At 40.8% G+C, this 27,754-nt stretch overlaps 1 protein-coding gene across 1 annotated transcript in view; it reads left to right on the top strand.

Moving 5' to 3' along the window:
- Positions 1–918: 918 nt before the first annotated feature.
- Positions 919–27,754, top strand: part of BMP2K (BMP2 inducible kinase) — a 54,775-nt gene continuing 27,939 nt past the window's right edge. Inside the window, exons 1-10 of the mRNA XM_026042563.1 lie at positions 919–1,081; positions 18,133–18,251; positions 19,026–19,131; positions 19,984–20,126; positions 20,432–20,553; positions 21,558–21,639; positions 22,273–22,405; positions 23,424–23,527; positions 24,738–24,817; positions 26,403–26,563. Of these exons, the coding sequence (XP_025898348.1) occupies positions 919–1,081; positions 18,133–18,251; positions 19,026–19,131; positions 19,984–20,126; positions 20,432–20,553; positions 21,558–21,639; positions 22,273–22,405; positions 23,424–23,527; positions 24,738–24,817; positions 26,403–26,563 (1,213 nt within the window). The remainder of the gene's footprint in view (positions 1,082–18,132; positions 18,252–19,025; positions 19,132–19,983; positions 20,127–20,431; positions 20,554–21,557; positions 21,640–22,272; positions 22,406–23,423; positions 23,528–24,737; positions 24,818–26,402; positions 26,564–27,754) is intronic.

Genomic DNA, 27,754 nt, shown 5'->3' with positions numbered 1-27,754 from the left:
AGCTCCCAGAAGTGCCTTGTCAGTGATTGTCTGTGGGGAAGACATCTATGGGGGGCATATTCAGCTCTGGGGGATGCACACTTTTCTGTCCAGATTCATGTATTTCTACTCTTTTTTATCACTTTGTTAACCCCTAAACGAGGGCATATACGGAGCCTCCCTACTGTAAATTTACAGACACCTTGATACCAGCAGAGTCGTTTGTGCCACAGCTCTGAGGCGCGCGGGCCGTTGGAGATCTAACGGTCGCCGCGCAGCGAGGGGCGCGCGGCCGTTGGAGCCCTAACGGTCACCGCGCGGCGGGCGGGGCGGGGCGGGGCGGGGGCGGGGCGAGGGGCGCCGCGCGAGGCGCCTCATTCCTCCACCCCCGCCCCCMCCCCTCTCCCGCCTCCCCCCGCCTCCACGTGCTCGCGCGCGCCCGACAACCTCACTTCCGGCCGGGCGGGAGGAGCGCACAGCCTGCGCGTGTGGAGGGAGCGGGCGCCGCGCATGCGCCGTTCGTGCGCGCAGGGGCGAGGCGGCGGCCCCGCGTAGCGCTGCCCGCCGCCCCCCTCCACCCCCCCGCCATTGCCCCTCCCGCCCCGCCCGGGCCCGGAGCGAAGTCCGAGGCGCCTCGCGGAGCCCGCGGCGCCGCTTCGCCCGCCCCCTTCTCCTCCTCCTCCGCCTCCTCCTCCGCCTCGCTCTCGGCTTCCCGGTGCGGGCGCGGGGGAGCCGCGGGGCGGGGCGGAGCCGCGGGGCGGGGGCCGCGGCCGGCATGTGAAGCGGGACAGCCCCCTCCTCCCCCGCCGTCAGCGCGCGCGCAGCCTCCGGCGGCCGTTGGGTAACGGCCGCCGTTGGGTAACGGCCGCCCGCGGGCTGCGCTCGCCCCCGGCCGCGCCCGGCGGAGGCGCGCGGGGGGCTCCCCGCTGGCCGCCCGCCATGAAGAAGTTTTCTCGCATGCCCAAGTCGGACGGGAGCGGCGGCTCCGGCGGCGGCGGCGGCGGCGGGACGGTGTGCGGCGGCGGCGGCAGCGGCGTGGCCCTGGGCAAGGCGCTCGCCGTGGGACGGTACCAGGTCACCCCCGAGGAGCTGCTGGCCGAAGGTAACGGGGTCGCGGCCGCGGGGAGAGAGGCAGAGCCGCCTCCTGCCCCCCAACACCCCTCGCCAGCCGCCGTTTCGCCCCTTCACGCCCTAAATAGCCGCTTACCCGCCGTAAGCCGGTTAAGGGCTTTTTTTTTTTTTTTTCCCCTTTTACCCCTTTCTTCTTCCCTTCTTGTTTTTCGTTGTTTTTTTTTTTTTTTTTTTTTTTTTCCTTTTTTTCTCGTTGCTGTTGGTGGTGGTTTCAGCGGCGGGGCTGGGGAGTTTCCCGGCGGATCGGCCTGAGCGCAGCCGTGGCCGCAGAGGGGCCTGCCCGGGGGGCCAGGGCTGCAGGGGGGCGAGGGGAGCTGTGCCCCTCTTTCCCCCCCACCCCTCCATCCTGGGGAGGGCATATTGCCCCTGGACAAGAGCATGGGCTTTGGTTTTGGGACCAGGTAGGGCCATAGGGGGATCACGAGGGAGCTTGGGCTGCTGACAACTTAACTTTTTTTTTTTTTTTTTTTTTAATTCTTCTTTAAGTAATAATTCGTTGAGGTGAGCTGGAACCTCCCAGTCCCTATCTCTAGATGCACTCTGTGTTGTCAGGCCTTCATGTGGTCTTGTGGCCAAGCTGCGTGTGCTCGAGACAGTCTGGGGTAGCTCCACAGCCTCAGCAGACCCTGCCATGGGGTTCATGCCAGGCACTCTGGGGTTGGATCTCCCACTTAGCAGCTGCAGGTGTTGTAAGGGCTTCAGCATGATTCATTTCCCAGGTCACCGGGTGTGGGACCTGTCCTGTGTGCTTAGAAGGTGCTGAAGTTAGTAGCGCAGCTACATCCAGCTTTGGACCTTGTTGGTGAAATAACTTGGCTTTTTTGCTGCTGCGTGTAGCTCAGATGAGTTAATGCCCAAGGATATAGCAAGCTTTGACTGCTTGTGTATACCTCCTGAGGAAAATTGGGTTTCTGTTAGAAGTTTTAATAGGTATATTTAGGTATCATTAATATTTAGGACAGAATACTTTGTTTCTGACCTCTGGAAGCAGGAGTTGAGCTTGGGGTTAGGTAGCCAGGTAAGCAGCTGGTCTGTGTGACCTGCCAGAAGGTCTCTTGTCTGCAGGGCTGATTAGAGGGGAAAAAAGCGTTTTGTAATGTGAAAATAGGCACCTGCACAAGTTAGAGGGCCAAAAGCAAAAAAACCTGCCATGCGTTATGGGGGAAAGCCCCTCTCCTTCCAAAAAAAAAAAAAAAACAAAACCAAAAAGGCATATTGCTTTGCGTGGTTTAGTATATTATTAAAAAGAGTTTCTTGAGAAGGTGCTGTATAAAGAATTACTGTTAATTACTTTTTTCTTCTCCTATCTTTAGCTTGTGGTAACGAATTCACAACTAACAGCTCGGAAGTGGGCTGATAACCTTGGCTCTTTCAGGGGCTGGAATAGCCAGTTTTTGACAGCTTTTGTTGGTCTACTAAATATGGACGACTATAAATGAAACTCAGAAGAGTAAGGAGAATATACATCTACAGCCGTATTGTGCAAGTCTGCAAAGCCAGCACCAGAGCCCTTCAGCAGGAAAGAGCTAAAAAGGCTTGGAGGAGAATAAAGTCACAGCTGGCACCCACTAGTTTAAGTGGTAGTAGAGGAAGTGGGGGAGCAGAGGAAACAGTGCTCGTGTAACTTTGCAGGCTATTGAGCAACTGTTGGAGAAGCAGGGAGCGGAGGAGACTGATAACAAGGTCACTGCAGCAGAGTGACCCCTGGGCTCTTAGCAGACTGCAACAGCTGAAGAAGGGATAAGTGTCGTGTTATGTGGGAATGGCTTTTTGATTGTTTTTCTCTGTACTTGGTAATTGTGTTAAGAAATGCCACATTATTTATATCATATATAATATTATATATTACTATAACCTATCAAAATTAATGAGAGCCTTACTTGATTTCCCTTCTTGAAAAGAGAAAAGGAAAACAGAACTTAGTCTCTTTGTCTAAAGCAGTTTTCTTTTACTGAAAACCATTTTTTTCTGAGTGACATAGTCTCATCCAACAGTTCTCTCAGTTCAGTGCTGTTGAAATAGTGTGTACAAGTTATTATTTTTGAGAGGATCGTATTGGAGTTTGAGCTTGTGTAAGCCAAAGTGTTTTTAATAGATTTATGAATGTGACTGACTTAATGACAATCGTGTTGTGGCAGAGACACGCACAGTATTTTGTGAGCAGTGGTGTGGTTTGGAGATTTTTTTTACTAGCTGTTAATTTTAATAACTTGGATCATTAGCATTTTGTGGGGTGTGCATGTGTGCAGGGGAAATTTGATGTGTTAGGCACAAACTGAGCTTCTCCCCATCTTATCCCTTTCTCCCCTCTACCCCCAGAACATGCTCACATACTCATTCTAAATTTTGCGTTTGAATTGTCTTACAAGCTTGGTTGTGGTCTTGCAAGTGAGTTAAGCTCCCTATAACTAAATGAAGTTGCAGCGCTCGTGCCAAAAGGCTTAAGCTGTAACTGTACTGTTAGGCTACAGTCACGAATCCTTGGTACATGTCCCATGTTGGTATAAATGCTGTCCTCAAAGCACTTCTCTGTAATCTGTGGCAGCATGCTGCTTTTATTGTAACACTTTAAAGGCAAAGCTAAATAGCATTGTAATCTGTAATATAGAAATAATTTATATCATGTTATCTAATGCAACTGGATCCTCTTGTGCTGCAGGAAGTGTAAAAGCTGAAACTGCACAATTGCTAGGCTCTTAGGTTTTTTGTTTTTGATGAACACTTTTTTTTTTTGCCTTTTCCTTTCCTCAATGATCAGTATACTGTGAGAAGGAGTTGTTAATATTTATTATACAGAGATGGGTAAAAACAGTCAATTGGGACAAGGCTTGATGGAATGAAAGAAGTTGTCAGCAATTTCAATGGAGCAGATGGAAGCAGCAAGAAGCTGATTAAAAAGTATGCAGGTTAGTGACCAACGTATGTGAAGGCCTTATATTTTTTTCTCTACTTCTACAAGCAAATGGGCAACGAAACTGAAGTTAGGAAAATTAAAGCTGACAAAAACAGGAGGAAGTCTGTCTCTTCTAAGTTGTCTGCTGAGTGCTAGACCCTTAGTTAACTCAGGGTAGTTATGTTAACTACAATAACAACCTTTTTTTTCAGTGGTGGCCAGCTATAGAGCAAGGGGAAATGGCCACCAACTGAAGCACTAAAAATTCCAGAGGAACTTAAGGAAAAATTTCTTCACAGTGCAGGTGACAGAGCACTGGAACAGGTTTCTAGGAGAGGTTGTGGAATTTCCTTCTCTGGAGATGCTCAAAACCTGCTTGGATGTAATTCTGTGCCATGTGCATGTTCAGGGGGTTGGACTAGATGATCTCTAAAGGTCCCTTCTAACCTTAATGATTCTATGATTCTGTGAATATAAAGCAGAAAAAAAGATGTAGTTCAGGCATTGTAGCATGTTGGACACGAAAATGGGTGAAACATCCTTTTAAACAGATATCAGATGTCAAATGCAAAATAGTTAATGTTGTGAAGAGTTAATTTGAAAATAAAAATAAATGGCTTGGTGAAGTAGTTAATGTTCCTGTAAGGAGGAGGTCACTGTGGCTTAGAGTAAGAGTAATAGCAGTTTGGGGAGTTCTCTTAAATAGAGAAGGATTAATGAAAGGGAAGAACTAGTTGTTGAAACTAATTGTTTTCTGGATACTAAAAGGGCAGACTTGCACAGGTATTTGGATATTGGTGAAAAAGAGGAAGATAGTAGTGGAACACCTCTGGGAGTTTATACTTCTGAAGGAACAAGATAGGAATTTGCGTCTTCTGTTGGCGTGCTCCTATGGTGTAGTAAAAGCACAATGACAGGCAATATTCAGTAACACTGGCCCAATGTACAAACTTGACTTGTAATAATGTTGGGTTAACTTTCCTTTCAAGTAAGTAGTATCCTAGAAACAGGAAATATCTCATTTTTGTTGCATATTAGGTGAGCTAAACCTGCTGCAGATAAGATAAAGCGAACTGGAGTTCCCAGGATTATTCAGTGATTACTGTTGCCTGTGATTCCAATGTTTACTGCAGTCATGAATGAGGAACAGTATAGTATTATCACAATGCAAGAAGTTGTTTTGTTTTTGCTGAAAACTTTGGCTTTTTGTGACGGACTGCATTGGAGTAGAGTATCTGGACAAAGTATTAATATCCTGTGGTGACTTCAGGACATTTGTTTCCCCCATAACTCTTCTACCGCTAAGTGTATTGCCCATGATGGTGGGGCAAGGAAATGTTGGAGCCTCTCATGGAAGGAATTGGGATTGCGATCCCATGCAACTTGTTCCCTGAAATACTCAGCTTAATGGTCAAGTAGTGAGTAGGCTCATTGAGTTTAGAAGGAGTCATAGACAGCACGCTGGCTTTCCCGTGTCTTGAACATGACATGCGATGATGCTTGCTCTATAACTTTCTGTTTCTTCCTTTGCCCTAGGATAGGTAGAAAGAAGACTAGTAGAAGTTGCACTGTTTTATTATTATTATGACCCATGAAATGGGAGGTTTGGTATTGTGTTTGGTATTTTCTTCAACCATTTGCCTACGAAAGGAGTGTTAAAAGTGAATAGGTATTTCAGGGTTGGCCAGGATTGGGTGTGTGTGTGGGTTTTTTTTGTTTGTTTGTTTTTGGGTGGTTTTTTTTTTTTTTTTTGATCCTGCCTAAGAGGCATATTATGTGAAGCTCTTCAGTGTTCTCCATAAGTTGCCTGTCTGCCTTATGTCAAGGATAACTTTGGAATAGCAGGCAGTGAGATGCAGAAGGAAACTTTAATTCCAGGTAATGACAGATGGAGAGAATATGCCTTGATGCTTAGAATCACCTGCATTAAGCTTGAAAAGTCGGAGGATATCAGCTTGAAACAAGATTCAAGTTTTGCATTTTACAGGATGTAGCTGTAATCAGTAAGCAAGACAGAAGCAACAGGAAGTATATGGGGGTTGTGGTGTGAGTTTTTTCACCTTACCTTCATGTAGATGTTGAAAAGTTATATCCAATAAAATATGATTTTATGTAGCATAGAGTAGTAAATAAATGCTTTAAGTTCAGTTGTCTGACATACTTGGGTAGCTTGTGCTTTTTGTTAAACTCTCATGGTACTTAGGAGAACATGATGTCTTCCTTCTATTCTGTACCCCGTAGCTGTCACATGGATGAATTAACACAAGAAGTTAAGAAATACTTTCATCGGCCTGTAGATATCTTTATACATCAAAGATGCAGTTGAATTCTTACTGATATGTGGTCCAATGCTCATCTGATTGTTGACTTAGCAGTTTTTGCATCCCCTCAGGACATGTGTTTCTGCACTGCAGGGAATGTGAGCTTCTAATGTATTGATGTTACTTCTATATGTGTACATGACTGATATTTTTCTGTTTGAAGTACATCATCAATTTAGTTCCTTCTGTAGGCCCAGAAGTAGTTAAGCACTGAGCAAGAGTTTTGGAATCTAGTAGCTCTGAGCTAAGATCTTGGGACAGTGGCCAAGAGTCAGGCTGTCATGTAGGAAAAGCAGCTTGATTTGGAGCAATATCGCATTAATATGATGCGCTGTCTTTGCTTATCTCTTTCTAGCTGGATTTAATTCAGGACAGATGAATGTACATGCAGTCTATTTTCTTGTTTCCTTTTGCGTGTGTGTTGGTTAAAACATGGTGGTTTTTTGCCTGGCTTTAAGAAGAACTGAACCAGATCTTATTTTCCGTGTGCATTTATAGTTGGTTTCACTGGGAGATTATTTAATTGTTGTTTATTGCATCCCAGGATTTTGTATGTCAGAGTAGAAAGCTAAAGCTTTCTTGGCTAGAAAAAGTGTTGTTTTCTCTTAGAGGGGTATTCATCTAGGGACTACCGATTCTGACAAGGGCTTCATTACCACAGTGCTGGTGCTGACATGTCATTAACTGCTTGTGTTCAGTCTATGAAAGTATTTCTGCAGTCGTTCTACGGATGGAGAAACGCTAGAGATGGAATGTGACTTTTTTCTTTGGTCTCTACCTAACAGTTTAACTAGAGCTTTCCTTTCCTCCTATATCTTGGAGGACTGAGTGTGCTCTCTATAGGCACATCTTGTGTAGGCTTAGGCATCTTTGTAGCTTTAGATGCTGGTTTCACTGTGCACATGTGCACACAGAGTGCACCGTGCCTCTCTTGTTGCAAAGCAGATTTTGGCTCTAGTTGAGGGAGAAAAGTTTGAGTTAAGTTTGGTTGGCCTCTTGTATCTGTGTTGTTTGACAGTGTTATTTTTCAATCTTCAAGCTAAGCATTGCTAGCTTTGGGCTTTGTTCATTTTATTTTTTAGCCTCCATAATAGATAATTGATGGAGGTACAATTTGTATGCAGAGCTGTGTGAAGTGAGACTGCATGTTTTGGACATGTTTAGGCTCAAATACAAAGTATAATGTGTTAGATGATAGGTGTCCAAGCAAACATTTTATTAATTCATTGCAGTTAATTACAGGTGGCTTGATTGCCTGAGGTTTTCTTCTTTACACAAGAAATGGTTGGATTTGTATGCAGCTGTTTGAGTGATTTTAATCCGGAGTCCTTAGACATTTAGTTTAAAAGAGGTTTATATAGTATATGAACAGCTGTTTGATTAACTGTGAAAAAAATGGTTTATTTCTAATCCTTTTAAGTTGAAAGCCTGATGCTAATTTTGAGATCCCAGTAATACCAAGCAGCAGCTCACGGATACATGTCATATGGTTTCTAATGTGCTGCTCATGTGACACTATGGAGATGGTTTTTCTGGTTTTTCTGCTCACGTTTAAGAAATTAGACAGTGAATGTGAAAACCCAGTTGTCATGCAGGGTGAGGTTCTGTTTTGTCTCTTAATTCCGAGTTGGCTGCTGACAAGGGAGGAAGATAAATGCCTCTTCTCCTGCTTTCCTGGTTGTCTTTGGGCAGGATTTCAGTGCCTGAATGTTTGTCTACTGGTGAAGGGGGTAGGAACACTTTGCTGCCTTCTCCTGGTTCATCTATTTCATGTTCTTTGGTTGGTTTTTGCTGGCAGCAGCGCCATGTCTTGGATGTGGGTGGGGTGGGTTGTGAAACTGCCTTCCTAGATGGGAGTGGAGTGGGAAAGAAGATACTGAGAGGTCAAAGTGGCATCATTTGAAACAAAAACTAAGCAGAGATTTGGGAGAATTTATCTTTGAGTTTCAATAGCAAAAGATATTTTTGGTTTTGTGTTGCCTTGTTCCTGAGTGACATCACTACAGATGTTGCACAATATTACACCTGTGTGCTGGAGCTGAAAGCTGGTTATGCTGCAGTTATATCTCCTTAGAGTGATCATGATGTGACTTTTTTTTGGGGGGGGAGGCGACGTTTTTTTGGGGAGGCGGCTTGCTCTTCAGTAGGTATCAAAGGCAGTATTGAAGAACATCCCATCCTTTTACAGAGCACAATTACCCTGCAAACGGAGAAACAAAGAAGACGAAGGCATTTGCCCCAAGTCGTTTAACAAGTCTATGCAGGAGATATGGGCAGAGTTGGGAACTTCCTGGCTTTGTGTTGGTTTCTTCTTCATCACTTGTGTAATGTGCTGTTAGTGTACTCTGAGAGCCATGTGTGAAATGGAAGCAGGACTAGAGATCTGGGATCTTTCAGGTTGGGAAAGAAATTGGGAAAGAAATTGCTGTGGTAGTTTTTTAGCGAGTTCTGTCTAAATTAACATATGTTATGCTTCATTCCCAACATGGGCGCTATTTTCATGTATGAATTTGTTTCTTTAGTGCCTTGAATCTTTTATGTGCAAACTGTCTGACATACGTACTTAGAGGTAGTAATTTTAATACTTGCTCTCATTCTTGGTCTGATATATTGACTCATTTTGCCTCTTATGTTCTCATAATTTGCTACTTGAATTGTGATTTTATGCGTGCATCTTGTCTTACCAATTTTATAACAGATGTGTTAGGGTTGTGCGGTTTTCTTTTTCATTTTTTCACAGCATTTGGCCGTTTTTCTTAGAAAAGGAATATGATTTATAAGCTAATATTGTTAATGTGACAAATTCATATGTTGTCTTGTAATTCCTATAGGTTACAAAACTGCATGTGCTGTTATTTACCAAAAAGCCTGCTAAACATTTTGGGGAGTTTGGATGATTACTAAATGACTTTCACAGAACTAAAAAAAATTGTGTTTTGCAGTGGCAGGCTACTGAAGGAACGGAAATTGAAACTTATCTTAATCAAACTGCTAAATAGCACTAGCTAAACCTAGTATTTAAGTAGTCTGACAGAGCCCAGCCCAGCACTCTTGGATCACAATCATGTAAACACAGTATAAGGTCATTTATTTTAACACTTAGTTTTTGCAGAAACAGAATAAATATTAGAGCATTTCAGACACTTAATTACTGTAGTGACGTAAATGGTATAAGGATCTGACTAGAATATAGTATGTGTTTCATGGGACAAAAATAGTAAGTGTGAATGAAATTTGTCAGGCAAGTGTTTGATATGGAATCAGTTCTGTATGTGTTCGGAATAAAGCAAGCATGTGATGTAGCAGTTTAACTCAGGTCTGTGCCTCCAACATTTGAGCTCAATTTAGATCAAATACTGCTTAGATAGCATCACAGGGCCTTGGCTAAGCGAAAGAACATGAAAGCAGCAGGAAGATTATTCATTGTCCGGATGAGACATTCTGAGATTGCTTTGGCACTCTGAGGACGGCAAAAAAAAGTTCAAATTTGTTGTCAATTAGTTGTAGAAGCAGTGTAAATAGACTGAGACTCATCAAAACACTGTGTGCTGCGTGTAGTTTGATTTGTAGATATATTGAAGACCTTGTTTAAACTTGCAGCATTGCCCTCCAGTTTGCTGCTGCTTTCAGATGGTTATGGCTTAAATATCTTTATCAAACTAGTTATTTTAACTTTCTTCTCTTGGCCTGCTGTTCTGTTAAACTGGGTTTGGTTTTTTGGTCTGTGGTATGTTGAGAGTTCAAGTGTACACTAATTTTTACAGACAGTTAAAGAAGATGCAAAATGTAAGCAGTGAGGTGATTAAACTCATTATACCGATACTCTCAAAAGTTCACATCAGACTTTTATCTTGATAATTTGGGCTGGTGAATCCAGTTGTGAATGCTCATAGGTGAAAGTGGTTCCATGAACTCAGTTGTAATTCCATTCATATTTAAAAATGGGACAATGTGTATTTTCCCTGGCAATGAATAAATCTGAATTGCATCTTGTGGGTTAATGGGTATATTTTTCTTCAGGAAAAATAGTAAACTAGATGATGTTCTTACCACACAAGTCTTCATCTGAAGCGGTGGCTTTCAGGCTTATGAATTAGTGTATTTCCCAGCGGCCTAGTGCCGGGTTTGTTACTGTGGCAGCAACAAGTGGCGCTTATCCAAGATGCCAGGGAAAGAGCTGTTTTGCAGGAGCTGGGAACCCTATGCTTGCCTTGTTCCTGTGCCCTGGGAGCTGCGTGGTGCTCCGTGCATGAATTACTGATGTGCTGAGTCAAGCATCTCTTCCCAGGCCTGCTCTGCTTTGTATTTTTCTGCTTATGTGTTTAAAGAACAAGTTAAATTGTAATTTATTCTCTTTTTTTCTTCCAAAGATTAAATACAGCATAAATTCGAGTTAATTAATGGGCTTTTTTATATATTGAGTGATTTAACATGAATAGTGCTGTATTGAAAACAATTTCTAAAAAGTTCTAACAGTTGCAGTGACTGCACACCAGATATGTAGTGTATAGCATCCACTGATTTAAGCAGACTCTTTTTATTATATTGCAAATATGATGTCGTTTTCCTTACTAATAATAGAAATTTGGAATTTAACATAAGGGTTTTGTATAAATACCTAAACAGTTGTGTGCAATAGTCTTTAGCAAAATGCTGTTTGAAATTAACTTGTAATAGTAGATTCAATTAATGAGTTATGCTTAGTATCTTCTCTGTGCTTTCAAATGCGTAATTTTCCTGTGCAGTATATATGCACAGAATATATTGTACTCCTGCTTTTTAAACTTCCTCTGTTTTAAACATAGAGCAAGCAAGACAGTGAGACGCATTTAATCAAAAACTTGAAATGATGGTGATGGGATGGAGAGGTTAAAAAACAAGAGAGGAAAAAAAAAACAAAACAAAACTTGGCATCTGCAGAAGAGACAACTGCTGTACCGAGTTGTTTTTACCATGCTGGCAGATGGCAGTCATAGATGTTTTAGTTATTTCTTGGATGAGTTCAGAAGTTTTATCATGGAAAGTTAGGCAGGAAATGCATCCTGCCTGCAGGCCTCGCTTGGGTTATATCTTCAGTAACAGGATATGCCTGTCATCCTGAAGCTGGAGAAATGTGAGACTTAGTAGCACTGTCAAATGCCCTGGAACTAAACATTTTTGCCTGTGTTGCACAGCTAACATAATCCTTTATATAAATGTTCAGTCAGTAGTATTGACCATGAAGAGAAAAGGTGCTGTTCAAGTTTGTTTTGCTTTCTTGTTGTTTTTAATGTTCTCCTTTTGATAAGGGAAGCATGAGTAATTTGAAGTTCCTATCTCTCGGAGAGAAATGTTTCTTCTTCCTGCGGATGGCTGTGTCTCTTATAATGTGTTTGTTGGCCCTAGAAACTTGTGTGATGTTTCCTGACCTTGTGTACTTTTTATTCCCGAACTGGTTTAGGCCAGAAAGCGATGCTAAAAATGCAAAGCTAGTAAATGATGCAATTATGAGTAATGCAGCTCACTGTGGGTGGGGGATGCCGTGACAATGCTTGTAGGCTCATTCAAAAGAAACTGCCTTGAAAAATACTCGCCTGCCCCGTAAAGGGAAAATGTGCTTATCTCAGTTTACTGCCATGCACGACGAAAGTACAAAGTGCTTTTGCACAGCTAGAAGGAGTTTGAGAAAATATACATCTAGACTGGCCGCCTTAAAGTGCGTTTCAGATGAAGAAGTCATCTGAAGGTCCTTGCAGGCGTGTTGTTGTATGATAGTGTTGTTTGCAAACTGGGAGATTCTGTTCCCTACGCTTGGATGCTAGAGAATGAAAAACTGAAAGCTTTTTGTTTTTACAGATGTGCCTATGAACACGACCTTTACTGTTGTTCTATGCTACACTGGATAGGTGTAAAATGGCCTTTCTCGGATACCTCAGTACGGTCCTGAAGTGCTTCTTGGTGCCCAAGAATGCTGGGAGCAGGCTTGGGTTTGTCTTTTTAAACCTATAACTTATATTCTTTCTGTGAGAAGAAAATCCTGAATCTATTGCTAGAAAATTTGACAGCACCTCCACTTCTCTCCAGTTAGTACTCTAGCATACACTATTTTATTTATTTATTTGTTTATCCAGTAGTAAGTATCTTGGCAATGGTGTAGTCCTGGAGCTGGAAGAGCTGACCTGTCAAAGGAATGGAGCCAAGAGGCTGTTGGCAACAAGTCAAACCTTTACTCTGGTTTCCTACTTTCAGTTTCTGTTAGAATAGGTAAGAGACCCATTTAGCCCAGCTAAATCTTTTTGTGTTGCAATAGATTGTTTGGGTCCACAGATGAGAAGAGGTTGTGTTTAAATTGTCCTAACCAACTAACTGCACTGCGAGTGATCAATAATGGTATTTTGTGCTAATTTTTTTTATTAAGAGAAGGCAGGTATATGATGACTTAAGAGATTCCTTTAAGCGTAATTGTAGAGGAAAATGTATGTCAGTGCAATAGAAAGTGTGGGCGATATCGCAGTATCGGAAAGCAGTGCAGTGATGGTGGCCAACTTGTTTCAGACAACTTGGTGCGCATTTGAAATGTGGGCAGGTTTTTCTTAGTACCCTCTCCAAAGAGAATGGGGTGTAGAGGAAACTTCTTTTATTATTATTTTTTATCCCAAGAAATGATATGCTTCATCTTGCAAGCTTTAGATACTGTGTTGCATGGTGTGTTAAAGACTTATATTTTAAGAATAGGCGTTAAATAAGCTGTTCAGTCGAGGTGATTTCATGTCCTTAAAGCTTTACAGAATGCTATAGGAAAGACAAATGCTTCAACTTTAGTAACTGCCTTATCCAGTTTACAAATTCTTCAGCATAAGGCAACTGTTTTTATCTCTGAAAGTGGTACAGCTGAGGCAGCTAGTCAGACTATTGAACAGGAAGAGTGTCCTCATTAAAGTAGTCAGCTGCAGGGAGCAGGCAACCTGGATACTTATAAGAAGCCTATTTTCTGAGCAGCATGAGCATCTTCAATGCAGAGTGCTGAGCTCTGTTCCTTTTGCTGTTGGCTAGATCAAAGCTTGGCTGTCTGAGCCATCCAACTGCCAGGTAATATCTGCTTAAACTAAGGATTACAGCAGTGGCTCTTAAACTTGTCAGTAGCAAAAATATTTGACAATGAAAGGGAGTGCTGCAGGGCTCCAGCTGAGTAAAACAGGTTTATTGAATATGGAAAAAAGAAAACTCCAGTGTGTGTGTTAGCTCATTGAATTAAGCAATTCTTAATACAGTTATGTCTGGGAGGAGAGAATACATTTCTGTACCAAGTCATGTGCAAGCCTTGTGCTAAGTTGGACTGTAGTTGGTGCTGGAATAAGAGTCTGAGTGCCGCTTTGTAGGCAGGCTGAAAGTCAGATTGCCTCATGCAAGTAGGCATGGCACATGTTAAGGGATGTATTGTCGTGCCCCATAGGGTTATCTCACGGACTGAGGCTTGCAATTCACAGTTGCTATTTTTGCAATGCTGCAGTAAGAACAGGTTTGAGCCAAGTGTGCATTTTGTTGAATTAGCACTCATATTCAGTGTGTGTTTATATACAGGGAATTTGTGTGGGCCATGGAAAAAATGGACTTCTGGCTAGTGGTATGTCTCTTGGAATAAATAGTCTGCATGCTCCAAAGGAGGGAATATTTAAGTCCAAAACGTGCATGTAGTGGATGATTTTGAAGGTAGTGAACTATTTTTGGTCTTCATTTCTGCAATGCTGAGTTCATGGGCTTGCAGCAACATCTGTCAACTGTTATTCCACATGGAACACTTACTGAGCCTTATGTTCAGGATTGAGGCTTGTGAAATGTGCTTGACTAAAAATATATGTGCATAAGTGTATGTGAAAACACGTGTGTGTGTGTACATGTATTTAGGTGTTCCCCTACATAGGTGACTGCCTTTGTAACATGTTTATTGCATCACTAGGGCACTTGACCCTCATCTGTGGGGGGTAGCACTAAATAGATATTTCAATGTGCTGTTACATTTTGCTTTTTTGTTCTATGTATGTACTGATCTGTTTATGGTCTGAGAAACTTTTCACCACGTGTTAGTTGTCAAAATTTGCATGATGTATTTTTCTTGCAGCCTAATGCAATTTGAGGGTAATGTTAGTGCAACTTGAGGCTAGTAGAATACTGGAACAAGTAGCTCAAGGAGGTGGTAGAGTGATGGAGACCAAGTTGAAGATGCACAAAACCGAACTGGACGCAGTCTTGGGCAATGTGCTGTTGCTGATGCTGCTTGAGTAGGGCAGTTGAACTAAAATTTTCAAATATTTTTGACCCTGTATTAATATATTAGGATTACAGAAATGCTCCTCAAACTTTGGTGTAGGTCATATGGGAAGGTCATTGGACCCTGCTTACAGCTTGGCAGAGAGAGGGATTCATGACCTTTTTGTTGGCCGTGGCCATGCAGAGCTGAGAGCACAGCTTAATAATTGGCCTGAAAGCTGAAATAAATTTCCCTTGAGGTTATTCTGGTGAATAACTTGACCTAATGACTATAAATGCAGGTGCTAGTGTATCCTGTAGTACTTTTTTCAGGAGTTTTAGTCCCTTACTTCTCACCTTTATTCATGCCAGGCTACTGAAATGTACTGAAGAACTTGATGGAAATGCTGTAGCTGGAGAGATATATATAAAATTTATATATATATATAAACTGTAATATAATGGCATTTTATGAATACTCACTTCGGACAATTTGCGTGAATTTCAATGGAAATAAATGTTAAGACTTAGATCAGCATCTGTCTCTCTAAAAGTCAGATTTGAAAGCATTTGTAGGGAAGCTGTTCTAACTCACTGTTCCTGAGTAACTGGAGTGAGCTCTTGTTCCTGGCTCAGCATTGGAGAGGGTGGGTAATGAATGTTTTGTTTGACACTGTGTACATTTCCCTTGTCAGGGAAAACTATATTTTACTTGTCTGAGATGTGAGGATTTAGTCGTACAGTCAACCAGTCGGAGGTATAACACTTCATGCTGCTATATATGTGTTTAACGGAGTATTAAAGAACTTCTTTCCGTCTTGTTGTGTGTCTATCTGAAGTGTCTCATGTTGCGTTTGAACATTTTGCCTTAGACACTTCTAGTGTTTCTGGAGAGCAGTCTGAAAAGTGTCAAGATAACAGAGCTGTCTTGCATTGTATTTTGTTTTACAATTAGTAAACAAGTTTATTTCTGATGCTTTCATGGTTTTCTAGTTAAGACATAAGCAGGAATTTGAGACCCTTCACGTTAGAAATAAGTCACTAGGACACCTAATTCTGCTAGTTCTCAGACACGGGAAGGGGGCTAGTGATAATATTTCAAATCTAGCCTTCTAGAACATAATAAAAAGGACATGTTTAATATTTTCATATAATTGCTAGTTTTTATTATTTATAATAATTATTTTTAGTTGAAAATAGCTAAGTTGCATCTTGTAAGAAATATCATCTCAGCCCTTAAGCTGTAAGGCCTATAGCTGGATGTTTCATATCGTTACCCCCAGCACTCTTAAATATATTTTTTTTGAGATTGACAAAGGCCGGATGAGGTTGGCCAAGCCCACTGCGACAGCTGTCATTCCTAAAGACACTGGTGCTTATGCCTTGCATACGAGTCCATAGGGTAATCTATGTTAGTGGCATTTTTAGAAGGCACCCAGAATAGTTTCTTGAGAAGTAAGCTCACTTACTGACAGTTTACTGAATTGCCAGAAGGATTGGTAGTCTGGGTACGTATGTGGTTTACTAGCTGATTATACTTGGAGATGCTAGGCAAGATGATGGCCTAGAACTGGGAGTTTAACTGTCACCCTAAGTGCAATAGCATTTGTTAGTTTTGTTTCTAAGGTGTGTGGTGTGGTTTTTTATGTATTCTGTACTGCAAAACTCCATGGATTTCCTGTCTTTACTGGTGTCTAATGATAGACAATTTCTTCGCATTATAGAAATACTAGCAAAATGCAAGGTCTTTTGCAGACCTACATGAGGAAGTCTCGTTAAGACTAGACTTCCCGATAATCCTGACTGTCTGGGGAAAAAGCAGCTTCTCATTACTTCGGGGTCTGTTTCTGTAAAATGTCCAGCAAGAAAATGTCTGTGACTTGCTTGCTTTCTTCCTCCTTGCTTCTACTAACATGGCAACATTTTACAAGAATTTCCTGAAAGTTTTTCTCAGACAACCCCAAACATTAGCAACTTCTGTGTATGTTAAAGGGTCTTTCCATTCCCATAATTGTTTACCAAGCTGGTTATTCTTTGCTTGGGTACTTTCAGTGAGAAGTCTAATGTCAGACACAACTGGGGAGGTTCAGGGGGTTAGGGTTTTACTGGATAACATTTTTTAAAGCACCAATCAGGATTCCTTTTAGGATTTGTTTGTGGGTGTGTGTTTAATCAAACTTGCTTCAGAGTTAGTCCTTTCATGAAACATCCCACTGGCATTCTATCATGTTGCCATTTACTGGAAAATTATGGAATTAATTAATGGAAAATCAGTCAAGGTCCTGGGCACAAAGGGGAGTAGGTCTTACTTTTGTGTTTGGTTCCAGGTTGAAAAATTAGTTCTTATTGCCATCTAATGGCAACCAAGAGTAATATCTCAGATTATTCAGATTGCTCACTGCTTGCTTTGGCCTAAAAATGGACTGTCAGGGACACTTGAAATTCTATGTTTAGGTAGTGTACTGAGGCTAATTGTAAAGAATAATAAGCTATACAACTAGATAAAAGATGAATGTAGTCTTTCAGCGGCTAGAAGTTGGTGGGTTAGTAGAGAATTCTTTTCTATTGTGGCTCAAATACTTGTTTTCAAAAGCTGAAGACTGTTACTTTTTATTATGAGAATTATGTCCAGTCGTTCAATATGAGTGGTCTACACATGAGTCTATGAGTACAATGCCTAATAGGGGAGTCCAGTGGGAACATTTTCACCCCTGTTGAAAGCTGACATTAGGACTCGAGTACCTTAACAACATGGGTTCTCTTCATGGTTTGGGACTACTCTATGTAAACTAGATTAAATTGATTATGCTAATAATTTTGAAGAACTTGGGTTGCTGTACTAAAATAGACAGTATTTCTGTTTGGACAGAATCAGGGCATCAGATGGTTACTTTAATTACTTGTCTAAACAAGTAAAAAAGATTTGCTCCAAGAGAATTTCCTAGTGAAATGATTTTTTTTGATTGTAAAGTTTAATGCGCACTTCTGATGAGGCTCCTATCTAATGTGAAACAGTACACTCCATAGCTGCAACTTGGCAGACTGCATCAGGCAGTTTGAAACATCTGCATTTCAGTTGTCTACATGATGGTCAGAGTAGTTAAGCATTCTACTTCTCATATTTCTATCTCAATTCTGCAACTTAGTTTTTGTGCTAGTTGAATCTTCTCATGGTAATGATGGGTTTACCATCAGACAGCAGTCCATTAGGGCAAGTAGAGGTTCATCTGAGCTCCTTCATTAGGGAGGTTTCCTAAAACCAAGGCCCAGCTGTGCATGTGACTCTTGAGCTTTACTTGATGTGCTGTAGGCTCTGAGCTATGTTGAGGATTCGCTGAAGACAGGTGAGAGGGAGGACTGCTTCCTTTGCTTTGCACGAGTGCTTGGCATAAATTTGGTGTAGGCCATTTGACTTCATTTCTGTGTATAATAACATTTGGCGTGCTTTTTCTCTACTAATGAAGAGGGATAAAAACAGCACGGAGTTTGGGAGTAGGGCTCAAGTGTTGGTTTTCTGGCACACAGGGGTGTTGGTTGGAGGAATAGCAATCTCGCTTAGCTTTTCCTTTCTGTGTTCTTTAGGTGGCTTCTCAACTGTGTTTCTGGTACGAACCCATGGTGGAGTACGATGTGCATTGAAACGAATGTGTGTTAACAGTGTGCCAGATCTCAACATATGCAAGAGAGAAATTACAATTATGGTAAGTAGGACATGACTTGAAATTGTTGTATGTACCCATTTACACGATGTATATGATACTTCTCTTTGCTAAATGCCTTTGCTTGTAAACTGTTTTCCTTGTGCCTTATGGCACTGGGTTTCTGCAGTTTTCTTCTAGGAGTTTAGTGCTCAGTGTAGGATTAGTACGTGATGAACTTAGAAAGCAACTACGAGAATAGATTTGATTCCATAGTTGATAGTTTAATTATTAAATTTGCTTCCCAGTAAAAAATATTTAGTTTGGATACTCAAGTGATAGCTTAATTCTTAAAGTTCTACATGACACCTATTAATTTTATATGCCACAGTTATATATGCCCTAGTTAGGCTGTTGATAACTTTGGCTAGTATTGTCATCTACTGTAGACTTTTATAGGCTCTACTATAGGCTTGTTTGAGTCATCCAACATGGAGAAAATTGTTATGAGTGTGGATTAAAACCATGAACTCCACTGCATAGCTTACATCATCAGTGTGGATTATTTTATTTGTTTATTCTTTGAGCTGATGAAGAATAAACCAAGAGAAACAGAGATTTTTTTGGCAGTATTGCCCCTTCTTTGTTTATAGTTCTCCTGTGAGGTACTCACCCTGAAAGTGGCAAGAGGAACTTGACTTTTATGTTTTTCTCTGTTGGCTCTCAAGACTGTCCATAAGATGAGTACACAGTGTTGTTTCAGATGACAGCCATTTGGACTGGTATGCATGTTCTATGTTGAAATATACTCTTTTTTCCCCCTCCCATATCTTACAGAAAGAGTTGTCTGGGCACAAGAATATTGTTGTTTATTTGGACTGTGCGGTTAATTCTATAAGCGATAATGTTTGGGAGGTACTCATTCTCATGGAATATTGTCGAGGTAAGAGATTATTCTTTAGATTTTGCCCTTGTATTGCTGGACTTGGATTTTGATGTAAGGGATAAAGTCTAGACTCTCAGCTGGAAACCAATCGCCTATTTTCAGATTTCTGTTTCGTGTTGGTAGTATGCACTGAATTTGCATGCGTAGATAAAATGTGCAAGACATTTCCATAGGGCTTTGTAACTGAGTTTGCGGCCTGCAGGGACGGGGCGATGCAGATGCTCGAGCACCCGATGGGCACACAGTGCTCAAGCCAAGGTTTTGGCATCTGGGCTCCCTTGCAGTGCCCTGGTGATAGGATGAGAAGGATGGGGAGGTCCCAGGCACTGCTGAGCACTGGTCCTTGGCGAGGAGCAGGGAGGGAAGGGGAACCTGTGCTCTCGTAGAACTATTAAACATGGTTGTCACCTGTTAAAACTCACTTGGCGCTAATAGTGCCTAGTAGGCATCGTTATATGATAGAATTTATAAAAACAAGCTGAATTCTGTGTTACACTGTCTCGCGTGCATGTTGTATGTGACATAGCCATAAGCCAAGCGTTGACCATAGTATGGTTAGGCCAGCATGTTTCAGAACAGTCTGGTCAGTCACCATGGCCTGTTGTTTGCAGCAGTTTGTCCTGAAGTGATTTCTGTCGTACAGTTCTGGTTTGCTTGTTTGAGGTGGTAGTTATTCTGTCTAGGGTGACATTGGATTTCAAGACTGGAAAATAAGACTGCTTGATTTTATGTAAAACATGATTGGATCTTAATTATGCCCTTTTTTATTGTGGAAAACTTAGTACTATAAATCATACCAAGTAACAGAAAAAACAAACTAACTAACTAAAGTGTATGCTACTTCTTCAGCTGGACAGGTTGTGAATCAGATGAATCAGCGTCTGCAGACAGGCTTTACCGAATCAGAAGTAATGAGAATATTTTGTGATACCTGTGAAGCTGTCGCCAGGTTGCATCAATGCAAAACTCCTATAGTTCACCGGGATCTCAAGGTATGAGTTTTAAATGCCAAGAAATCTATAGCTGAAGAAGAGCCATCCCCTTCAAGACCATGAGTGTGCTTTTAAGAGCTTGACTTGTAGTGGGGGAAATAGGTGCTTTTGGAGGAGTTAAAATCAGAAAACTAAACAAGTTTGATCAACATCATTGTTCGTACGTGCTAGGTTGATTATTTGGTTCTTCTGAAAACTATTTTTTTGTGCGAGTTTGGAAGAGGAAGAAGGTGTTTTAATAGTGAGCTTGAAGATGAATGCCATTGTTTCATGTCATGTTGCTCTTTGTCTGATTTTCTTTGCAGGTGGAGAATATATTGTTAAACGATAGTGGAAATTATGTTCTTTGTGATTTTGGCAGCGCCACTAACAAATTTCTAAATCCTCAAAAGGATGGTGTTAATTTGGTTGAGGAAGAAATTAAAAAGTAAGTTTGCTTCACTCTCAAGCGACTTATCAGAAGCACTCGATATGCTGCTGGACAGTCGGTGTATTAGTCTCTGATCTTGTGCATTCTAAGAGGCAGTGGTTGAACTGCTTATTGGTTTAACTTAGTGGTTGAAGAAATATTGAGATGAATGTAGGAAAAGAACAAAATTGTTTAGTAATGAAGTTTTTCCCAATTTATTTGCTGATTGTTTCTGCATAGATGGCACTGAGTGGAATAAGAGCATTTAGAAAAGGATCAAGCTTGGAAATCTAACAGATGGCCAATATTCATCTGTCTAATGTCTAATTGAGGAATCTATTTTCAATTGGATCATTTTAATAGAACAAACTGTAAATGTATGAGAGGACAAGGACTGGCATTTTTAAGCATTAGAATGGGTCTGTATGTGATCTTACCGATCAAGTGCTCTCTGTTCTTACTTTCAAGACTGATCACAAAGCTAACTGTTCTAAGAGCCTTCTTAAATAGGCATTGGGTAGTTTTTGCCCTTTAACTGTTGCAGGGGAATGAACACTCTTTGAAATTATCATGTGTTATCTCTTTCAGCACTAAAAAAAAAATACTCTTCAAAATTTGAACTATCTTTTGAGAAATTAATTGTCTTGAAGTGTGCCTACTGTACATTTAAGCACTTAACTAAATTGTACGTGTTTCATAGAACTATTTGATTATAGCAGTATGTAAGTATAGAGGCACTATACTTGCACTTCCCTCAGGCTGGATAAGTATTTTTAAGAGGAAATTTTAGCCGATTGGACACGGCCATCCTCAGTAGTCCCCGATATAGAGCTACCCCAGATATTCTCTCTTTGCCTTTTGCTCTTACGCTTTTGTTAGTGAGATTGCAGAACCAAACTCAAGTAGTGTAAACAAGTTCTGGAAAATATCAGAAACCTGGATGTGAATAGACCCTGGGAAAGGTGCCCTTGGTCCTGAGGCAAGTTTTTCATCTGTGTTATCTTTGTATTTTGTTCCGTTAGGTATACAACGCTCTCCTACAGAGCTCCTGAAATGATCAACCTGTATGGAGGGAAACCAATTACTACCAAGGCAGATATCTGGGTGAGTTAAAATATATATAATAAACTGTGGCCCCTTTTATTTAGGGTAAGAAATGGTTAAAAATCGAGCTGACCTAACTGTAAAGCTATTACTCTGAAAGAAGGGAGGCTGTATGTGCCTGAGTATAACAGAGGGAGTTGTTTGGCATGTGCAGTGAGCACCATGTGTGGTGAGGGTTTTCAGTTAACGGGAATTATTTAGTTTTTCTGCTTTTGTTTGACTCAAATTATTACTTAGTAGTCACCAGTGATTTCTCACAGAAACCTGGGGACACCAGGATATAGGTAAGTCTGCGTAGTAGGTGATGTGCTTGAAAGCTGCTGCGGTGCAGTAAATAAAGACCATAATGAACAGAAACATGACCAGTATCCTTAGGCCTCATGAGTGTGCACATGCAGCTTTAGTTTTAGCAGTTGTTGCTGTCTAACATAATACTCAGTGGGAAGGAAAGCTCATGTAGCACTGCTCTTCATAGACTGGCTTATTGCATCAGCAGAACATTTTAACGTGTGGGCCCTACGTGCCAGTGCAAGTGTCAGCCACGGCTAGGATGCCATTTGTTCCTAGCTGACGTTTCCTTGTTGCTGAAGTGCCTCACTCGTTGCTTCACAGTGCCTCTGTTTGCTTTTACAGGCACTTGGCTGCTTGCTGTATAAACTTTGTTTCTTTTCGCTTCCCTTTGGAGAGAGTCAAGTTGCTATTTGCGATGGAAGTTTTACCATTCCGGACAATTCCCGATACACTCACAGTATGCACTGCTTGATAAGTAAGTAGCTGCACAGCATTCGACTGCTCGTCTCAGAAACAAAACAACCTCCTGTTGATATGCAAGAGTGACTCTAGATGTGTCTCAGTCAGTCAACAGCCCAGTCAGGCTACGCCATTTATCCAAGCTAGACAGATATGGTTAGCTGGGTGAATCTGAAGTGCGAGTTCAGTGTAGGAACTTCAGTTTGCAGAGGTGAATCACACTAGAAAAGATATTAGAACCGGTTTGGAGTTTATAATAGAATATCAATAGGAAGTTCTGTGTGCAACCAAAACTCTGGAGTATCAACTCTGCTAAAAATTGGCAGGTGTCAAGGATATAGAGGAAAACTGGGAGGAGAAGTGGGTTTTGAGGTTAGCCTTTTGCATCTTGATCTGAATACAAGGATACTAGATCTAAGATTTGCATTAAGAACCAGACTTTTCAGATGTCTTCATTTTGAAGTGGGACCAAGTCGACTTCAAAAGAGTGCCTCTCAAAACGTAGTAATAGGAGGATGTTGATACAAGAGCTCTTGAATTCAAAGCTGATAAATCAGCTTTGGGAGGCAGGGGAGGAGGGAAGATAGAAGGGGAAGAAAAAATAGCAAGCTGCACCTTTTCCACCTTATGAATGTAAGGTTTCAGGATCAAGTGGCAGGGGTCACTTCATAAGTTTCCATTCTCAGTGAATGGAATCATCCTCATCCTTCTCAGTGAGACTTTCTGCCTGCATGGAATTCATATTCTCCATCTGGGAGATGGAAAATTTTTTTTTAATAAGCTTACATGTCAGATGAACCACACGGGATAGAAAATAATGTAGTCTTATGTAAACAATAAAACAGATATTTTAGTGTATTTGTATTCAGTTGCACTGAGTTTGATAATAACCATAGTAAATTCTCATCCAGGGCATTATTTTCTTTCTAAGTAATGACTTAGTACTTCAAAACACTTGATTTTCACTTGTAGCATGATGTCTAACAGACATTTCATTTTTAAAAAGCAGGATCTGCTCTTTCCGCTTTTTGCAGGGTATATGCTTGAACCAGATCAAGAAAAGAGGCCAGATATCTTTCAAGTATCTTTCTTTGCCTTTAAGCTTGCCAAAAAGGATTGTCCAGTGTCCAATATTAATGTAAGTAGTCTTTATTTTTTCTCCATATTTTTACTGGGTGTCATAGATTTCATATGTCTTAGAGCTATTAAAAAAAGTCTATCAAGTCGACAGAGAAAGGTTTTAATTTCTTCTTCAAACTTGGTCTCTGAAATGAAAATATTGGACTGAATAAATCTCATGCACAGACTGAACTCATGAAATGTTACCATTCTAAACAAAAAGGCAATTCTGAAGACATGGCTTCATGGATTAGACATGGCCTGTGCTTTTAACCCTTAACCTTAATATTAATATGAGGAAAGATTTGCCTCCTTCCTTGAGTACAGTGAATAACTAAAGGTTGGAGAGAAGGAATGGTGTGAAATGACGTTCTTCCTAACCATAACTTCTCTGTATCTTGCTGGTGGAAAGTGTCATGATATGATCCTTCGTCTTCTGAGATCTCTGAGCAGTGGTGTCAGCAACGCTAGCAGCAGCAAGTGTGTTTGCTGGGACTTTAAGCTGTCAGGGATTGTGGCAATTAGAGGGTTTCAGAGAACAAGGCGATTTCAAACTGTGACTGGTCACTGTTACAAGTGACTAGTCTGACCTCTTCCGTCACAGAGGTAAATTGTAGTTCGGGATGAGATTTGGGACTGCGGGAGGAGAGGTAGATAGTTTGTAAATGAAGGATTCGAGACTTGTACTGCTGTGGTGATTGGTTTTAAGTGAGGAAAAGGCTTCTGAGTATTTGAAGGCCAATATTATCACTTGGTGTTTTGGAGCGTGGGAGTAAAGGATTAAGTTGAACCTTGCAGGTTTTGCGGAGATGAGTGGGTTAAACTATTATTTCACCTAAAATTTAGGATTTGTTAAAATCCTTAAACAGAGGGTTAATTTTTTTTATCTTGCTGTTCTTTACAATTATAAGCAAATTAGAAAAGAAACATCTTGGAGAAGCATTTTACTCAACTGCTGCTCATTGGTAGCGTGTAAGTGAAGTGAAGCTGGTGAGGTGATAGTGCTTCAGACGAGTAATGTGTTAGTTGCTATTACCTTCATAACAGAGCGTTGGAAAACTGTTAGAGTAAAACACACTTAAATCTACAGCCAGGTGAGTGTGTTCTGCATGACGCCTTGTAACATGAATAACTTGGGTATTCCTCTTATTTTTTCCTCTTCAATTTGTAATGATTTTTTTCTTTCAGGACTTTGCTTTTTTAATTTATTCAAATTTATTTTTCCCAAGAATTCTCCTGTCCCCTCCACTCTCCCTGAACCCATGACTGCTAGTGAGGCAGCTGCAAGAAAAAGCCAAATGAAAGCAAGGTGAGTGAAAGGTATAGTGTTTTGTTTGTTTTTGCTGAATTTCTTTAAATTGGACATGGATTGTCTGAAATAAGGTGGTTATATATAAATAGTCTGAAATCAAGTAATAAATAGACTTCAGAAGCAGAAATCATAATACCTACACCACAAATGCAAATGCTTCTAAGTCTTGGGGTTTTATTCCAATGCTTATTTTGATGTAATGACAGTCTATTGAGAGAAAGCTAAAGATTCCCCTTTCATCATGGAAACAGCTAACTGCTAGCACTATGCACTTGGTCTCCATTTCTTTTAGTGTCAGGAGTATATTTTGAGACAAAAATGTTTTAGTAGAGGTTCATGGATGAAATCAGAAGTGCGTCATTTAACTGATTGCTGAATTTGTAAACAAGTGGCCCAGGTTTCTTCACAAATTCAACTCCCTGTGTCCAGATATCCTTTTGCACTGTTCAGTTTGTTTTTAAAAAAGATTAAGAATTCTTGATCTTTGTCTTCATTTTGCTATGATAAAGGGTGTATCCTTTATAGCTGGAAGATATCTTTGCATTTTTGCTCTGCAGTAATCTAAGTTTGGGGGGCTTGAATGGTCCTGAATTAATAAGTATTTAGCAGCTCAATTTTGGCAGTGACTCTATTAGTCTTTGTGAATGAGAAGCAAATTAGCGTGCTCATTAATTGCGCTTTGGGCTGTGTAGATATTTCTGTGGTATTTTAAATGAATTTTGTGGTCTGGCACCATTGTTGGTTTTGCAGACCCTGACATCTATGTGTGCAGTAGAAGGCAGACATAGGGTCTTTGTGGAACATTTTCAACTCCAGCTGAATCTGTCAGACACTATTAGGAAAATTCCTAGTTCTTCCAAAAGATGATTTTGCTCCTAGCCAGACTTTACAGCAAGTAAAACAGATGGTGTCTTAGTATAAATACAGTAGTAATTAATACAAGATGTTTAGTGCTTGTAGCCGAGATGGTAAATTACTGTTTTTAAGCAGTTTGCCTATTTTAAGAAATTCCTAGAGTATAACCTGAAAATGTGAGGAAAGCTTTGGAGTAGTTCTTTGGTTTCGAACATGTTTTTTTTAAGCTGGCAGAATATTGTATTGCTCGAAAATATTTTAGGGGAAGACTTAAGTTGTTGGAGGAAGTGACAGGTGATATGAATGCTAGAGATTAAACCTCTCTTAGTAAAGCAGAAAAAATGACCAAACAGGTAAGGTGGCTCCTTATTTTCTGTGTGTGAACAGTAGTTGTATTTCCGGTTATAGGACACTGCATATTTAAGTCATGAATGCCAATTCGAGTGATTTCTACGGGGATTTATTTTATCTTTATCTCGTGCCTTGGTCTCCTTGGGAATAAGGCTGTTGAGTAGCTCCTTCTTATAGGGCTGTTTAGCTGTCCTATTTGTTAAGGTGTGCTGGATGACTTCATCAGCCAATTTTAAGATGTTAGGACCTCATTGAAAAGGAGAGAAGCCTGTGACTCAAGTCTAATTGAGCAATTAGGACATATATTTTCTAACTGGCAAAAGAAGTAGTAGACATTTTGAATGAAGTAGCTTCTATGGAACACTTTACATTTCAGAATAACAGACACCGTTGGACCAACAGAAACCTCAATTGCACCACGACAAAGACCAAAGGCCAATGCAAGCACTGCGACTCCAAGTGTGCTGACGATCCAGAGTTCGGCAACACCAGTCAAAGTGCAAGTTCCTGGTGAATTTGGTAATCGTGGGCAAAAAGGTAACTCGCTCGGTCCTTCAGTTGTTCTAGTTAACCCTTAAAATATGCTGTGAATTTCTTTCTTGTTGCCCTAATAAGCCATAGGACATTAGTCTTCATTCCTTCTCATTTTACACACTAAGGAGGAAATTTTCATCATCTCTGGAAGGACCAGTAGCAAATTTGGCCAGGATCCACAAATACGAAGCAGAGTCGAGATGAAGAGTTTGTTTGAACACACTTTATGTGCTATTTTTAGTTCAAGTAACTGCCACGGTGTGAGATGAGTTCATTAAGTTTTGTCTAAGAAGTAAGTTATTAGAAGTAATCTTTCTACTTTAGCAAGAAAGACCTTCCTTCCTCTTAGAATAAATGTTGTTCTTTCACCGTAACAAACCCCAACATGGCAATAAAATCTTGGTATTATCTGTAGGCTGATGCCATGTAAAAAATTCACCTCTCTAATGATTGACCAATGTTTTCCACATGCACTTTGGGTGCAAGAAAAGGGTAGCAGTGGGAGATGCGATCATGTAAAATGTATCTTCAGTAAGTCCTGGAGTGTGGGTGTGCATGTGTTGGGTTTTTCCTACTCTCCGTAGAAGAGTAAATGTGAATAATGTTAATTTGCATCTTGAATACATTCTAGCGCTTTCTGATATTATGAGTCTATTGCGATATTTGCACTGAGTACACATGTGGAAGGCCAGGTGTACTACTAAATAGAGGCACTAATCAGGCCTGAGTGTACATGAAGATAACGCTTAGGAAGGTGAAAAAAGATGCCCTTTGCTGCAGCAAGAGAGAGTTTAGCAATCAGGGACTCTTGAGAGAAAAATGAATCTTGTGGCCCTAGTTAGTTTTTGCCTCCTATATGATGAAATGTAAGGCTTTGTGTTTAAAAAAAACAAAAACAAACAAACAAAGAAAACCTTCCCTGCGTTCCATGTCTTCTTCCTTCTAGGGGAGAAATAGATGATATGCATGTTCCTGTTGTCTGACTTGCTTCTTCCTAACAGCAACTTCTCAAAAAAACATAAAGTAACAGGATGCAAATCCTGTGTTGACTGTAATTTCAGAATATTTAAGGTTGGAAGGGACCTCTACAGATCATCTAGTCCAACCTTCCTGCTCAAGCAGGCACACCTAGAGCATGTGGCACAGGGTGGCATCCAGGCGGGTTTTGAAGACCTCCAGAGAAGGAGACTCCAC

The sequence above is a fragment of the Nothoprocta perdicaria genome, unplaced genomic scaffold, assembly GCF_003342845.1.
Source record: "Nothoprocta perdicaria isolate Ctin4 unplaced genomic scaffold, notPer1 scaffold_308, whole genome shotgun sequence".
In the NCBI taxonomy this organism is placed as follows: Eukaryota; Metazoa; Chordata; class Aves; order Tinamiformes; family Tinamidae; genus Nothoprocta; species Nothoprocta perdicaria.
This window is presented reverse-complemented; position numbering and strand designations above follow the sequence as displayed.